The following is a 17,364-nucleotide window of genomic DNA, read 5'->3' on the forward strand; positions in this document are numbered from 1 at the left end:
CGATGATTGGGTAAGTCTTCCAGCTTCTGCAATTTCTTGTAGCTTTCAGATCAGAAATGATCTCACACGAATCCGATTCAATGCGTACTTTTTTCAAATTGAGAGAGATAGCTAGATTGACTCCATACTGTACTGCTTCTGCTTCAGCAATTGCAGCAGAACCACAAGTAGCCCTGGAAGAAAGCCCTCCAATCAGTGCCCCTGTGTGATTCCGAATTACAACCCCAATTCCACCTGAAGAAGGTGGAGACCAAGCGGCATCACAGTTTATCTTCGCATACCCTAGAGGCGGGGCCTCCCAATTTCGACCGGTGTTTGTATCATTATGATCACCAGTAATTGTAGAGGGCTCAAGAATCAGTACTTTTGTGGCCTCCTCGAATTCTAAAGCCAAATTTACTCCGATCTCAATTGTTCGGCTTGGGGAGATTGGTCTGTGTTGGTAGACATAAGCACACCTCGCCTTCCAGATGCTCCAACAAGTGAAACTAATCCAGGTTAGTACTCTCATTTTTTCGTCTTTGTTGGAAGGGGTTGATGCAATATGATGAAACCACTTATCAAAGGTAGTGACAGATTGCCTGTTAATCTTCAGTCCAATAGGAGAGCCAAACCATACTGATTCTACCCAAGGACATAGTAATAGAAGATGTTCAAAGTCTTCGTTAGCTTCCCCACAAATAGGACAGGTTGGATTGGTAACCACTTTCCTTCTATAGAGATAGAGCATAGTAGGAGCAGCTCCATTCAAGACTCTCCAAAGGAACAATCTGATCTTTGGTAGTGTATTCATTTTCCAAAGTACCTTCCATACACTCTTATCAATTCTGTGAGAAGGACCACTGTTAGGGCTGGAAATGGTTGTATTTCTGTGGTGTAGTACATGGTACCCTGACCTGACAGTATAGAGTCCATTCTTTGTCCAGGGCCAGATTAGATGGTCACACCCCACCCCATCACCTATAGGAATCGATAGGATCCTGTCCACGTCACTTGGATGGACAAGGTGAAGAATAGTATCTAAGACCCAGTGGTGGGTGTCCGAATCAATGAGAGAGCTCACCAAAACAGGTGCGTTGCCGAGTTGGACCCCATTCCTCCTCAGTAAACCCTCACCTGGAGGTGGTAGCCACTTATCCTGCCATATTTCCGTAGAGAAGCCATTTATAATCTGCCTTCGACACTCTTGCAGCAACAAATCCCTAGCCTCTACGAGACTAGACCAGCTCCAAGAAGCCCGATATCCCTTAACTGCCTCAAAGAAGGTACAATTTGGGAAATACCTAGCTTTTAGCACTTGTGCCCAGAGAGAATGAGGCTCCTGTATTAGTCTCCAACACTGCTTTGCTAAAAGAGCCAGATTAAATTGGTATAGGTCCCTGAAGCCCATGCCACCCTCAGATTTAGGTAAACCCAAGAATTCCCAACTCTTCCAGTGTATCTTCTGCCCATTCGCGCTCGAGCCCCACCAGAACTTGCCTAGTACTGAATCAATCTCCTTACAGATGCTTTTGGGGAACTTAAAGCATGCCATCGGGTACGCTGGGACTGCTGTTGCAACTGACTTTATGAGTACTTCCTTTCCTGCCAACGAGAGTGTTTTTTGTTTCCAGCCTTCAATCTTTCGATTAACCCTCTCAACCACATAGGTCAACGCCGCTTTCTTTGACTTGCCCCACATCGTGGGGAGGCCTAAGTAGTTCCCTGGATTCAAAACCTCCACAAATCCCATTAGTTCACACATCAGATGAGCCATTTGTGTGGGAGTATTTGGAGAGAAATACACACTTGACTTTTCATTGTTAATTTGTTGGCCAGATGCAGTACAATACTCCCTCAGAATCCGGGCCAAATGCCAACAGTTAACAAGAGTGGCTTTCATAAAAAACAAAGCATCATCTGCAAAAAATAGATGAGAAAGGGTTGGGCAACACATACTCAGTTTGATGCCCATAAGTGATCCCTCATTAACCGCCTTTGTCATACGCAGAGAGAGTACCTCACTCACTAATAGGAATAGGTAAGGGGATAGGGGATCCCCTTGTCTAAGCCCTCTGCTTGGGAGGAAGAACCTCCCAGGATTACCATTCAGAACAATGGAGAAAGACACAGTCGATACACAGGCCATGATTAGGTTCACCCATCTCCTTGCAAACCCAAAGTGAAATAGGGTAGCCGCTAGGAAATCCCATTCCACTCTATCATAGGCTTTATTCATGTCCAGTTTTAGCCCCATCTCATGATTGCCCCCTTCTCGCTTTAACTTGAGATAATGGTAGGATTCATGAGCTAGAAGAATATTATCCTGTATTTGTCTCTCTGGCACAAAGGCATTCTGATTAGGAGAAATCAACTGAGGCAGGAAGGCTTTGAGTCTGTTAGCAAGAAGCTTAGATAATATCTTGTAAGAGTTGTTGCAAAGGCTGATAGGTCGAAAATGTGTCGTCCTCTCCGGGTTAGGGATTTTAGGAATAAGAACGATGTGAGTTTTATTAAGATCCATGAGTCTCACCCTTCCAACTCCAAAATCCTTCGAAGTTTCCCACACAACCTGTTTTACAATCCTCCAGTACTTGTGGTAGAAGAGGCCCGGGAACCCATCCGGTCCCGGGGCCTTTAGTGCCCCCAGCTGGTCAGCAGCTTCTTTTACTTCTTGCAGCGAAATAGGGGCCAGAAGCTCCCCATTCATATCATCATTTACCACTCTATTTAGCCCACTAAGGGACTGTCCCCAAGATCGGACTCCAGTAGTAGTGTAAATTTTCTTAAACTGAGCTTCAAATTCCTTGCGGATAAAGGACTCTCCCACAACCCAGGCATCAGCATCGTTTTGTATCTTTAAAATTCTGTTTCTCTGTCGACGTTGAAGGGTAGATAGATGGAAAAATCTAGTATTTGAGTCCCCCGAGTTTAACCATTTCACCCTGGACCGTTGATGCCAGTACTTCTCCTCCTTTAACCAAAAAGATCCCAACTTGTTGGAGATTTCCAGCTGCTTAATAGAGCTGGTGAAAGGGGCATTAATCTGTAAATCCTCTAGCTCTTCAAGGCATCTTTGAATTTCCACCTTGTTACTTAAGGGGAACTTCTGCTTACTCCAACACTTCAGCCTCGATCTGCATCTATTAAGGCTAGTGGTCCACTTATTGACACTTTGCATCTGCAGATTAGAATTAGACTTCCAGCAAGCTTCAACAATAGGAACAACCTCAGCTTCATCAGCCCAGGAAGCTTCGAATTTGAATCTGGCCTTGACTCTCCTCAGAGATGGATTTGTGTTAAGTAGAATCGGGCTGTGATCCGACCCAATCCGAGTGAGATGAGTAAGGCAAGAATCCGGCCACCCCAATAACCACTGATCATTAATGAAACTGCGATCAAGCCTTTCTTGTAGAACAATACGGTCACCTTCTCTTCTAGCCCACGTGAATTTCTGTCCTTTATAGCCAATATCCATCAGGGAATTAGAGTTCATGAATTCCCTTAATAAGCACCTCCTAGAAGGGCTCCATGGGACTCCCCCCTCCATCTCATACTGCCACAGAAGCTCATTAAGATCTCCCATAACCAGCCAAGGGATATTATCCCTTCTTCCTCTATTATTCCATGAATCCCAGAAGGCTACCTTATCTGTAGCATAAGGGGGACCATACATCCATGTGATTCTAACCAAAGAGTTTGAACCGGGAAGAGAAACTAATGTGTCGATGAAAAACTTAGAGTAGTCAACAACCTCCACTTTGTAGTCATCTTTCCACCATAAACTAAGGCCTCCTGCCGTGTTAATAGGTTCCACATTATAGCTCTTGATGTATCCCAACTGTTCTCTAATACTATCAACATAAGAGTAGCCTTGGTGTGTTTCTGATAAAAAGATAAAATCAGGACCATGGGAGTGGGTGATCTCCCGGAGCGTTTGTACTGTCAAGGACTTCCCCAAGCCTTGACAGTTCCAGGCTAGCCCAATCATTGATCCCTTGCAGCCGTACTAGGCCAGCCGCCACAACCTTGGAGGTGGGTTAAATCCTCCATACCTATAGTAAGAGATGGTTCTGTATGGTCAGCAGCCCTCCCATAAGTACTGTCGCCTGTGATTGATTGATTCAAACCACAGTCTTGTGTCTCCAATTGCTGCTCATTTTTTCCTCTTCCACTACCCCCTTTCCCGCGACCTCTACCGCGACCTCTACCACCTGTATTAGACAACCGCAGACCTGGGCTCTTAGGAACTCTTGGCTTCTTTGTAATAATCTTTGGGGTCTGATCAGCAGTGGTTTTCCTCCGTTGTCTCTTCATTTTTGCTGGGGCAGATGATACTTTAGGTGGAGAGTCAACCTTCAGCTCGGTATGGTGTTGTGGAAGTTCCACTATCTTTACAGAGTTGGACAAAGAAGTTATAGGCCCATGTAATGAATCAATGCTCATGGGGACTGGAAAGTGAGGGTTGTCATTGTAATAAGCTTCCTTAGAAGAGAAGGCCCAAGGAAAACATACTTGATGAGGGGGAATGGTAAACCAAACATGTTCGTACAAAAAAGAAGTAAATATTAGTGAACGTTTATTAATACATGAGAAAACATTAATTTGTATATACGTCTCATTGGGACAGGAGAAGAAAATCCAATAACATTCCCCCCCAACCCACCAGTAATAATAAGACCTATACAGAAAGAATACAATTGAACTAATTCATGACTTCTTCAATTGTGACAAACCGGCCTTTCTCTATGGAAAGTTGTGCTGCAACTCCAATGGCAACTGAAACTAATCCATCATGCAAATCAACAGCAGGTCCTTGTTTAGCCCTAATTGCAGATAAGAAGTGCAGGTGTTCCAAATAGCTAGATCCATGATGCAGCCCATCATATCTGAAATAGTTTGTTCAGTATCACATTAAAGCATGGGTGAATAGTTTCCCGCAATGAACTGAGAATTGCCAGAGGGGCTGTTGAGAGAACATGAAACAGTTGATACCAAGAGGGAAATGAAATCATACTTTATCTGATCATTCTCAGCTTTTAAAGTCTTGACACCATCTCTCCCACCTACTCGAGTACCAGTACGTACAATACTCTCAGGAACAAAGGCCTCTCCCTGTTAGAAACTTGTTAGTTAGATCAAATGAAAGGAGAAGCCACAGGTAAGGTCAGAGAAACTGCAAACTAATGTTTGTACAAGAAAGAGCCAATGGCGGATATGTTACACTGCATTATCCACTAGAATTTCAAGTAAAAGATTGCAATGAAATGGTCACCACCTATAATGCAGAGGGTAATCAGAGAGGGAGAGGGAGACAAAGAGAACTACCTTTCCGACATCACCAACAACCGATATTTCTTGCTCATTTTTACTCCCTTCAGCAAACATACAAAGGTCAAGCATCCCACGAGCACCATTATCAAATTCGACAATAACATATGCATTGTCAATTATATCTGGTACCTAAACAAAAAAAGAGACCAGTGTAAATAATAATAATAATATCTAGTGCTCCGTAATTCCATAGTATAAAACAATTCACAAGGTTTTCTCTTTGTAACTTCAGAAGTAGCAGTCCTTGTATATAATTGGAACAATTCTCTAAAAAAAAAAGTATATAAATGGAACAAGATTATCCTGTACAAATTGCAAGCATGATAGCAGTCCTTCAGCCAAAGACAGGATTGCTATTAAAACCTATCTCCTAAATTGTGAACTGTATTATTTACCTTGAATAGGCAAAACAAAAACAAGAATTTATCAGTTTTCAGCAATTATTGGATCAGGATCAGTTTTGATGGCTAAACTAAAAGCAAACTTGGTTTGATTTCCTTTATATGATGCTCACTTCTGAAAAGGGCTATAATAAAGGGAAGGCATATGTCTTTAATTCTTGAAAGGTTGTAGTCCTTTAAATATAGCATATCTTGTCACTTATTTCAAATCTGAACAAAATGAAATTACCTTCCCATCATATATTTCATTTTTGTGGTTAACATCAATGGCTCCAGAAGCCATCACACGAAAAGGACTAGCTCCAGCAAACAGCCTCATCAAATCAAAGAAGTGACAGCACTTCTCTACCAGTGTCCCCCCAGAGTTAACATTAAACCGGTTCCAATTGTTGACCTATTACAAACATGATTAATTAAGATCACCTACTACAACATGAGAACTGAAACTTCAGTTGCCTGACATACCTTAACCAAGAAAGGAAACCTGTGTTCTCGGATTGCCACCATTTTGACCTGCCCAAGACTTCCACCCTTCACTATGTTTATCAGTTTAGCAACAGGCGGCATGTATCTATACTCCAGTCCAACTTGCACCAACATATCCTGCCTCTTTCTAGCGGCTTCAATAACCTAATTCCATACGCACTATATGATAGAAATCAATAAACAAGTATAATACAAAATACAAAATAAAGATGGTACATGAACGAAGCACTATACAAATCAAGATAAAGAATTGCATTACTGAATTAGTAACTTAATCTGTGATATCTGTGTACATTGTACAAATATGTACGTATGAGCGGGTTCCTTTGTAGACACTGGATACAAAAATATATCAAAGGATCTGTGAACAGGTCAGAGAATTATCTTAAATTTTCTTGTAACTGCCTTTTTCCTGCTACTTGTAGACAATTCATCTACAGTTAGTCAGTGCAAGTTCTACAAACTTGAATTGCATCTCAATCAATGACAAACACTAACTACGCATTACCATAGAAACAAACAGAACCAGACTACTGGGTCAGACATTTTCAATTGTTGTGCCAAAATAGATAACACAAGTAAGATGTCACATTAGATAAAGTTACGGCTAAATATAGGGCTGTGGACCCTAGAAATCAACAACAACATGGAAAACATTCATCCTAGCTTCTTCGGAGTGTTGTTCTTTCAGTGTAATTTTACTGCATACAGCCCTTAGTCGTGAGGCTTTCATAACACAACAACCTAAAGTTCATATCACCACTATTTGATCACCCGGAACAACAAAAATAAAGACATCACCAAAACATTCTATCCAAACCAATTCGATTCATACAATGAGATGAGAGTGGAATTAACAGTCCTTGTGATTGACAGACCTCTTTGCAGTGAGCAACTGTGGTACACAACGGCTTCTCCACCAGTACATGGTGGGGTTTGGGGTGGTTAATTATATCCATTAGAATATGATGATGGGTCATATTTGGAGTCGACACAACCACCACATCACAGAGAAGACTATCCAATAGCTCCTTATGGCCTGAAAAAACCTTTAAAACCCACAAACTAAATCATTCATGGCACTTGAACACTTCAAATCATTATGTAATTACCAGCAGAAAAAAAGGCAAAAACTTTGAATACCCTCAACGGATAACAGTGGTCTAATTACACAACCATGATTTAAAGTAATCATCTAAAGTGAAACTGAGTTCAGTTTACCTTTAGAGGCCAATGGAAAGAGTGAGCCAAGTCCAAGGCCAGTTTTTGGGAAGGAACATGGGGGTCAGCTATGGCTACCACGGCCACGCCTTCAGAGCGAAGATGGTACAAATTGATGAGGTGCTCTCGACCCATCATACCCACCCCTACAATCCCATACTTGACTATGTTTGAAGCAGCAGCCATAACTGAGACTTCCTTCTTTTCCTGTACTCTGCCTCTCTCTCTACTGTGTTAGTTTTGGATGTTATTGGGGTTACTTTGGTCGGCATTTAACACCATATGTCACTATTTATCCAAAAGAAATTTAATATATTACTCTTATTCGCGTCATTTTTCGACCTTTTTGAGTTTTTGTTCACCACTGTGAGACTGACTGAATTGGAAGTCGCTTGTAGCTCTGTTGTGAACGTCTTGCCATTTGGCCAGTCAGATATGCCGGGATAGGGGCTCCAGCCTTTGTCATCTCCGACCAAGAATTCCTTCCCATGTATTTCTTGGCATTGGAGCAACAAGGAGGCAATCGTTAGGCCTAATCCAATGAGCAAGGTATTCTTGCAAGACATATTAGAGATACACTTCTACTTTTTCTCGATATTGGAAGAAGGCAATAGTGCCTAAAACCACAGGCGAGTCAATTCAATTTATACATGAATTGATCTTAGATAATTAATTGGGTTTATGAATTCCTCATAGGACATGAAACTGAGGAGGGTGTATTGTATATGGAATTAGTGGAACTTTTTAAGAAATCTATGGAATTTAAAAGTCTGGGTTTCAATATAGACTTTTAGCAGTCCATCATGAAAGTCTTGGGGTATTCGATTAGGATTTTTAAAGACTTTATGAATTTCACCAAAATCTAGGGGTATTCATTTAGGACTTTTAAAAATGAATAAAAGTTCAGAGGTATTCAAAATTTCATTCATACTTATAGAATTAGAAAATCAAGGATAATCATGGACTTTGTAGTGTTAACTATACATACCAAATTTCAATAATTTTCTAGCTACCAGATCAAAGATTTGAAAAAGTCTATCAAAGATTTTATTATTATTATTTTTTTTAATTTTTTTTTTAAATCTATCAAAGTTTCTCTTTGTGCGCAAAGAGATTGGTTATCTATCATCTCTCTTTCTTGTTTCTTCTTATCTTTTTTCTACTCTTTCATGATATCAATATTTTTTAATACCCAACATGTTCATTGTAGAATGTGATTTTTTTTTTTTTGTTCAATTGTGATACTTGGAACCCTAATAGCAATAAAAAATGATTTATGAAACCCTAAGACCCAAATATTGTGGTCTACCCCTAAAACCTTGAATAGTGTTGCTATGAAATACTGGGTTTTGTCTTATTAATTATTCCCATCGAGAATTTATTTCATGGTTCAAGGAAAGCTTGAACAATTGAATTTCAATTGATTGATTATAGATTAAGACATTGATCAATATTTTTATGATATATGTTAATAGGTGAAAACAAAATTGATGAGAATAATTAACCATAAACATCAAGTGATTTATATTGTATCTTTAAGTTGATTGGGAGATTATAAATGAGAACAAACTAGCTAGACAAAGTAATAATCATTCATTTGAGTCAAGTTCTACGAGTTATTATCTTGCTTTGCATTTGGACTGCATTGATTGTGTTTTTTGTTTTTTATTTTTTATTTTTATTTACTAGAAAATCTATAGAAGTCATTCATAATAAAGTATATAGATTTTCAAGAATTAATAAAAAATATGTTGCTAAAATCAATTGTTTTAAGAAATCAATAGCAGTCTATCAACTTTTTAAAGAGTCTGTAGACTTTTCAAAAAATCTATCATTTAAAAAAAGTCTTCACAAATCCAAATACAATACACCCCCCTGAATAAAAATAGTATGTTAAAATCAAATCGAAGAAAGTCAATTTTTGGATTTTGACTTGGGAGTTTTGATGAAGTTACAACATCTACTGTTTTTTTTTTTTTTAAATAGAAGTTGATTGTTATTCAATAATCAACAGCCAAATGGTCATAGCTTACAAAACATACATAAGAAATCCGGCAAGAAAATCCGGTAAAACCTATCCAAGCTAAAGCAAATTAATTAACATCAATGGGAAGCTCACAATTAAGCAAGCCTATCCAAACATGACAAAGCTTCGCCTCCTACGGAAAGAATCATTCAACTAGCCCTCACTTGCCAGTCACGCAATTATGGTACAAGTAAGGAACTAGAAACGTCATAGAAAGGCTCATAGAAACTTAATCACACTCACACAGGCTTAAAACCCTTGCCAAAACAACTAAACAATAAGCAGCTCCTTCCCATTCGAGTTGGAGCTTAAATCCAGATTTGCAGTATTACCTTTTGCTTCAAGAGTTTTAATTCGGCGTCTAGAAGGATGACCCCTCTTCCTTGGAGCTGGCGCACTTGAAATCGGGACCTCCACCAACTCGCCAAGTTGAAATTTCAGAGGTATAAATGCCAAACTTGGCTTGAAACTCTTCTTTTTCACTCCTAAAGCCAACTTTGGGCCAGTTTCAAAACCCAAAGCCAACTTTGGCCATTTTCTAGCAAATCCAGGCCCAGCAGAAAGCCCAGCAGATCCCTTGTCTGCCACGAGGCCCAGCCCAGAATATGACAGCCCAGTCAACCGCAATTAGGGTTTCTCGCGTTTTCCGGAGCAGCCAAAGCTGCAATTCTTTCAGCTGTCGATGCCGACCCATCCACCGCCACCAATGCCATGGCAGCTGCCTCCGATGGCAAACCACTTCCCGCCGGCACCATCTCCGTCCCCATGACTGCCGCCACAGCAGCCTGCACTCCGGATTCTAGCCCTAGCCTTGCACAGCCCGATTCCATAGCATCCGGCACCTCTAGCGACGCCTCAGCCTCCAGTCGCCTATCACATAGCCCACCGCCATGCCCGAAGAATCCACATGTCGTGCAAAGCCCATGGCACTTCTCGTACTGGAGCTCCACCCACACTGAAACCGTCGGCGAGAACGCAAACTGCCGCCCCGCCCATATTCGCCAGCGCACATCCTGGAATCCTGGATCACACGGATCCTCTGAACCGTGTCTTTCCTCTGCACAGCCCCCTTGTCAATCCGAACGAAAGTCCCCAGAGCACGACCAATCATCGTCAGCGCCTTCTCGTTGAGCATAGCTATACGCAAGCCTCTCACTGTCACCCAAACCTCAAGAGAATGCAGCGGTACCTCATCGAGAGCCGAAATACCGTCATAATCTACTAGTAGTAGCATGGAGTTGTTGTAGAACCATGGGCCTCTAGAAAGAACCCGATTCTTCACCTCCCTATCCTTGAATTGGAAGACGAAGATGTCCTCCTCCTCCTGCCGAATCAGAACTCTCTCTCTTAATCCCCAAACGTTGGAGATCGCCGTCCAAAACGACGGGATCACCACCTTCTTCTTGGACAAGAGTCGGCCACATAAGTAGAAAAACGAGTCGTGGATCGCATCCTCTCCTCCATCAAGGCTCACAACGGTCTCCTCAGAAAGTACCGGAGGAGCCATCGTCTCCTCCATCATCATCTCACAGGCTCGATCAATTTAGAGTTTTAGACGGCTAGGGCAAAGAAAACCCTACCTCTACTGCTTAACGCACGGGTATAAGAAATAAATACAGTATTATGTTAAAGCATATGAAAGAAATTTCCATTAAAATTTCTATTAATAGTTTCAAATTTCAATAGTATATTGATTCTTCTATAAAATCAAAAAAAAATTCTTTCACTCTTTTAGGATCAATGTAGACGGAGAGTCAAATGTATGGATATAATTAATTAAGTTGGGTTGGGTCAGGTTCAATGAACACATATTTTTCATTGGAACACATGCATGCATGACCTCTCAAATGGAAAGTCATTGTCTTACCACCCCACCAAATACACATAACTTTATACCTATATATATTTACACTCTTTATTAGTCTTTAGATTTAACCATGTCAAATGGTATCCATAGCTTCCATTAATGATGTGTCAATAATATATCAAGATTTTCATCTAAATTTTCATAAATTCAAATTACTGATATTTTCATCAAATTTGAAATTTTAACCCATCCCAAGACCATGTAGGTTTGCTATTCACGATCAATTCCTATATAACACTTGCTCTGCGTTTGGATGAGACAATTATAAATTGGGTGCGGCTATTGCCACCCTATTATTTTCTTTGTTCACCCTACTTGCTCATTACACCCTACATTTTAATTTTAATTATTAAGTTTGCTTATCTAACCCATTTTAAAAAACTACACTATGCCATCGATCTCTCTCTCTCATCCCTCCCCGGCAGATCTCTCTCTCTCTCTCTGACGATGGCATCCACACCTGAAGACGACGACGTCGCCCTCCCTTGACCTAGTCGCCCGCTTCTCTCCGGCCACCTTCGAAGTCATCAACGCCGACAAAAAGCAGGTCTGCAAGGGCCTTGACATCACCACCAACGAGCTCTCTACTCCCGAACGACGGCGTTCCAACCACGATGGCGGTGCTGGTCGAGTTGAAGCATCTCAACAACCCTCTCACGTTGCCGGCGACAGATTCTCCGGTCAATTTCATCCGCCTTTGCCCAGATCGGCCTTACACCATCGGCCGGATGCGATTTCGTCTTCGCCGACCGGCGCGTTGAGGAGTTGCTCAGCGCCACCATCGTCTCCGTCTCTCGCCCCGACACCGGCGATATCAGCCCTATGCTTCTCTCCTACACAATCGAGTTCCAATACACGCAGGCACAATCACCTATCTCTCTCTTACACTAGCATCGACGAGAAATCACGATCAGCTTTTGACGTGGGTGCCCAGAGCATTTTTTTTTATAAGTAATGGGGCAGAAGGAAAAGAAAAAAAAAGTTTTGAATGTCTATTGGGGGGCAATAGACGTTTTTAAATTGATATAATCTCTTCATATTTTTTCTTTAATCAAAGTTTTATTTGTCTAATTTTAGGAAGATTAGTTCCCATTCCGGCTACCGAAAGTTCTATTAGGGGGCAATAAACGTCTATTGGGGGGCAATAGACATCTATTAAGGGCCAATAGACTATTGGGGGCAATAGACCTTTTCGGAGATCTATGAAATATCTGATGACCTCTTTGGGGACCTCCGGCGAGGTTTTCAGAAAAGTCCGGTGGGCGGCAGCCGGTGACCGGAATCCGGCGAATGGTGACAGGATTCCAGCGAAAGTTGGCCGGAATCCGGTGATCGGTGACCGGATTCCAGCGAAAGTTAACCGGACTCCGGCGAAGTCCCCTATGGCTTCTTTCTCTTCCATTTTCTCTCTCTCTCTCTAAGTAACAAAGGAGTAAGGGTAAAATAGTCTAAAAAAAACAAAAAAAACAACTTAATGGGGTATTATGGAAGACTTCTTTAGAGTGTTTTGGGTAAGGGGGAATTAAAAAAACTTAATGGGGTAAGTGAGAAAAGAATCCCTAGAAATGGGGTAAATGGACAAAAACCCTAAAAAATAAGAACCAGCGGCTACCACCGTCCCCTTCCTTTTCCCAAAGCTCCAACACCGGCCTAATTAAGAGTATTCACCGGAGAACCAAGAACTACCCAGCTGACCTCCTTGTCTCCAAATACAAAAAATAGAGGCCACCACCCCTCCTCCATTCACCCAACCATCAACCCTTTGCCATAGGGCCTGACCATCACCAACAGGCCACTGTTCCCCTCCATGATGATTCAACCATCAACCTTGATATTCATCACCAACCCACCAACCATAGCCACCATGCATCAAGATCAGAGAAGCCCAGTCACTGCATCCATGTCTCCTCCTCCACCATCTAGCAAAACAACTCAATACCGCCACCAGAAAAGATTGATCGCAGAAGGATCGTGCTTCGTGAACCGCCGCCGTCACCAATCGGAACCAAAGGAGATCACGTACGACTCCACGCCCAAGGCACCTATATCCCCGCCCGGTTGCAGCCACCATACTCTGACTAGGCAGAGAGCCGTCGTCAACATTGGGGCGCCGCCGGACGAGAGAAACCAACGCAAGGAATAGACCCAAAGTTTTACTCTGAGTTTTGTGGAGCTAAATACTCGCCAATTTCCTTTATTTCTATGTATAATTAAGTTCCAAGTTTATAATTTTAAATGAGGTACATGTTATGAGGAGAAATTCTTAGGTGGGGGTTTCCCCACCACGTGTCTTTACGGCCCACCAATCAGAAGAGAGGAAATTTTTCATCTTTTCCAAAATTGCCCCTGCTCCCTGAATTGAAATACCCAAAACACCCCCCCTGCTGGGGGGTGATTGGCCCGCCCCACCACGTGTCCGTGCGGGTGCCCTACGCAAGATTCTCTCTGTTATGAGTTCCACATTTTTATTTAAATTCCATCTTTTTTTCTTTCATCAAGACAAACCTCTTTGACCAATATAATAAAATCTTATAAAAAAAAAAATGCGAAGTTTATTGAAAATTTGAAATGAAAGACTTGACTACAGGCTATGCCGGAGGCAGGAGCCATGGAAGCAACATGATAATGTAGCCCAGTCACACAAAGCTGATAAACAACAGTTGGGATTTGGGAACCCCAACAGTCCAATACCAAACCAAAGGAAGAAAAACCCTTATTCTAAACATACATGGAGCTTTCTGAGCTCTTATTTAAATGCGGCCTTGTATATATCGCCACATGCACTACACATATTCAACCCACAGGCTATTGTATATTACTTGTTCCTTCAAAGCCGATTAGCTAGCTAGCTAAGCTTCATTCAAGACTCACCATCATCCAAGACCCAAGAGCCATCATCCATTTGAATCATAGACTTGTTCTTCTCAGTCCACCAGCTACCAACTACCTTATGTTCGTCCTTCAGAAGATCAATATATTTGTTTACCAGTGCGAGATCACGATTCACTTCCAACTTAAAATCGTTACTTTTGATTCCCTGTGTCCCTGCAACACCATGCAAGTAAACCTCCAGATCGTGCAAACTGCCAAGCTTTCCTGCTTCATCTGATTCAGGGAAAACCTTCACGTAAGGCGACTTGAGACTGTCAATTCTCAACTCTTTTCCAACATGAACATATTTACCATCCAAATATGGTAATTTAGGAACAATATCTTGGTCATTAGTGACATGCAAGACGTGAAGGTTTTCGAGACCAGAAAACACCTTCTCGAATCCCTCATCGCCTAGTCGGGGGCTGGCAAACACAATTGCTGTCACAGGAATCAGCTTGTCCAATTGATCTGTGGGTTTGTTGTGTCCGTTACAGACAATATCGGTTGCGTTTAACGTTGCCATTGCAGCACCCATGCTGTGACCAGTGACAGTAATGCTGATTTCTTCATCCTTGTATTCTTCTAGTATTGATTTAAGTGCAGCTAGAACCTGAGAATTAGAAAGCAATTGAATTTGGTCATCAACTAGCGTAATTCATCATATTGCGATCAATTCTTGAGAGGCTCAGATCATGGAGTTGACATAACATAACACTTTGGAGATTAATGTATTGATAAATTAACTCAATTAGTGTGTTTTTTGAAGTTAATTTAATTATCAAAATTTAAAGACGGAGAATAAAAAATATAATCATGAAATACCTGATCTCTACAACTACGTAGTTGATTGTGTGGGGAAAAAATGTCCTTATTAGTGTAGTAGGACAGCCAACCTTGGTGCACCAAAGGATCGAGTCCGTTATTCGATCCCAGAATGTCAGAAGCTGAAACTAAATCGATATCGTCGTCAACAAGCCACTCATGTTCCAACTGGGTTCCTCTCCAAGAAATCAAAACGTCCCTCCTCCCCAACACTTTGGCTCCTTCATCTGTTGTCACCGCAACAAAACCGAGAAAATTTGATTTCCCGATCGATAATGGCAGATGGATTGCTGCATACAAGTATTCTTTCACCTCGTACTTGTATGGGTTACCACTCTGCAAACCCACCTTTGAGAACAAATGTTCCTTTAAGTATCGAGGAAGTCGGTAGTTCTTCGACTTTGGTTCGTACACCACGGCTACGGCTCCCGCCCTTTCACCGTAGTGAATAATATAGTGGCGGAGATCAATGTCGAGAGGGTCTAGTAGACCCTCCCACTCGTCTTCACCGCTTAGAATCCTCCACCTTGTTGCTATACCTCCGGCCATTTTTCTTGCTTGCTAGCTCAAGTATTTGGGCTAATTGTATATCTGAAAGGAGGATTGATGATCTAAATCTTGAATCTTGATGCGTGCTTCTACCCCCATCCAAGTTCTTGTATTTATAGGTGATGACACTACCACAAATCTGGGTTAAGGACTCCATTCTGATTGGTGTCGGTTGGGTCAGTAGACACCAATTATTGGTGAGAATGGGCGATAGTAACACCTTGGTTACTATCATGGATACATTGCACATGCATAAAACGTTGGAGATTAATTAAGTTCGTTTGGTATTACACTGTATATGAATGATTGATATATATCAGTTCTTATCCTTCTTGGTTATTTAATGTGATGAGAAGTACAACGTGAAATTGATGTATTTGCATTTTCACGATTAATTGAACATCTGAAAGCTGCCTATAATTTTACAACTTCAAATATTAACAGGAATTCCAGATGATCGATCTTATCAAGATAGCTTTAATGGAAGTAAATATGTAGTTGTTACATATATTCACATGCCGCGGGGGATTAGACTATCGTCGTAATTCTTGTTTTATCCTCCGACCCATAGTGTGCTAGCTCCAATCGAAGTTAATTACTTGTTAATTGGAACATTCATGAGGATATATATATATATATAATGATTTTATCCAGAGCGGAGCTCCGCTTTGAAATTAACGTGTGAAGTTCGAGTTTTCGGTCACTTTTCGGTCGCATATCCACATCTCGACCGTTCAGTTTTTAGGTACTACTGTATAGATCATCTCTGCAAATTTTCAGCCAAATTGATAATCGTTAAGGTATCTAACTCGCTTAAACCAATGGACGGACTGAATCTGTCAACATGAACCGTACTAGCTTTAAAGCAGTTATCAATGCCTTAACGATCATCAATTTTGGCTGAAAATTTGCAGAGATGATCTATACACTAGTACATAGAAAGTGAACGGTTGAGATGTGGATATGCGACCGAAAAGTGACCGAAAACTCGAACTTCAATACATTTTCAATCTTTACACAACTAAACAGCAACTAGCTTAGAGTGCCTATTACCCAATAATTAACTACTGCTCAACTACCCAACCACCCTACAAACAATTGCAGTGTGCATAGGAGGTCATAATCTGCACATTAACACACAGAAAACGAAAGAACAAAACAACTTTAACATTCGATTAATACTTTTCTAAGAGAAACCGAAGCTCACCAGTAACAAGAAGCAGCCCAGATGAAAGCTGCTTAAGGAAAACAACTCTCTTCCCCTTAAACCTTCCAGCCAGTATAATCAACACAGTCCCGGGTGTAATTACTAATAGAAACAGTAAGAAAAAAGGGAAAAATTTTACCTGTTTGGGATCACCTTGAAGATTAAGAGTGGCTGAATACCGATCCTCCAAAGCCTCTCTCCTCCCTTTCTTACAATATACAGAGAAGTAACCTTCTCAATCTTCCACCACCTCTCTCCACGCCGCCGTAGACAGCTTCCCCGGAGCAGCCCCAAATCTCGTCGATACAATCGGAATGCAAAGCTTCGCCAACCGCTTCCTCTTCAATTGCGTCACCGGAGACGACAATCCGGGAACAGCACCAGATAGCGTGCTCAGAGACTTGGGAATCCAGAGCCCGACCCAAATCAGAACCCGAAACAAGAAAATCAGAATTGTCAACCTTAAAACCCAAATCAAAACTCTAATTCTAAATCAAAATCAAATCATCATGAAAATCGGTGAAGTTTGAATCATTGAGATGAGCCCATGTCACAAAAACGGTTCTTATGAAAACCCAGATGCAAACTGATATGAACT

At 41.4% G+C, this 17,364-nt stretch overlaps 2 protein-coding genes across 3 annotated transcripts; both read right to left on the reverse strand.

Annotated features, from left to right (window-relative positions):
- Positions 1-4,537: 4,537 nt before the first annotated feature.
- Positions 4,538-7,698, reverse strand: LOC133746503 (uncharacterized). 2 transcript variants are annotated; one of them, XM_062174674.1, is made up of 7 exons: positions 7,422-7,695; positions 7,079-7,249; positions 6,180-6,344; positions 5,944-6,108; positions 5,308-5,442; positions 4,997-5,094; positions 4,538-4,868 (listed from the first exon to the last, which is right to left on the reverse strand). In XM_062174674.1, the coding sequence occupies exons 1-7, from the start codon at positions 7,605-7,607 to the stop codon at positions 4,685-4,687; spliced, it is 1,104 nt and encodes a 367-aa protein (XP_062030658.1). In that variant the 5' UTR covers positions 7,608-7,695; the 3' UTR covers positions 4,538-4,684. The 2 variants fall into 2 exon arrangements, with proteins under 2 accessions (XP_062030658.1, XP_062030659.1); XM_062174675.1 differs by lacking the exon at positions 7,079-7,249 and having other exon boundaries at positions 7,422-7,698.
- A 6,150-nt stretch (positions 7,699-13,848) lies between these two features.
- LOC133743798 (phospholipase A1-IIgamma-like) lies at positions 13,849-15,668 on the reverse strand. The gene is made up of 2 exons (XM_062171829.1): positions 15,011-15,668; positions 13,849-14,798 (listed from the first exon to the last, which is right to left on the reverse strand). The coding sequence occupies exons 1-2, from the start codon at positions 15,557-15,559 to the stop codon at positions 14,175-14,177; spliced, it is 1,173 nt and encodes a 390-aa protein (XP_062027813.1). The 5' UTR covers positions 15,560-15,668; the 3' UTR covers positions 13,849-14,174.
- Positions 15,669-17,364: the final 1,696 nt, after the last annotated feature.

Source organism: Rosa rugosa, chromosome 4 (assembly GCF_958449725.1).
Source record: "Rosa rugosa chromosome 4, drRosRugo1.1, whole genome shotgun sequence".
Taxonomy (NCBI): Eukaryota; Viridiplantae; Streptophyta; class Magnoliopsida; order Rosales; family Rosaceae; genus Rosa; species Rosa rugosa.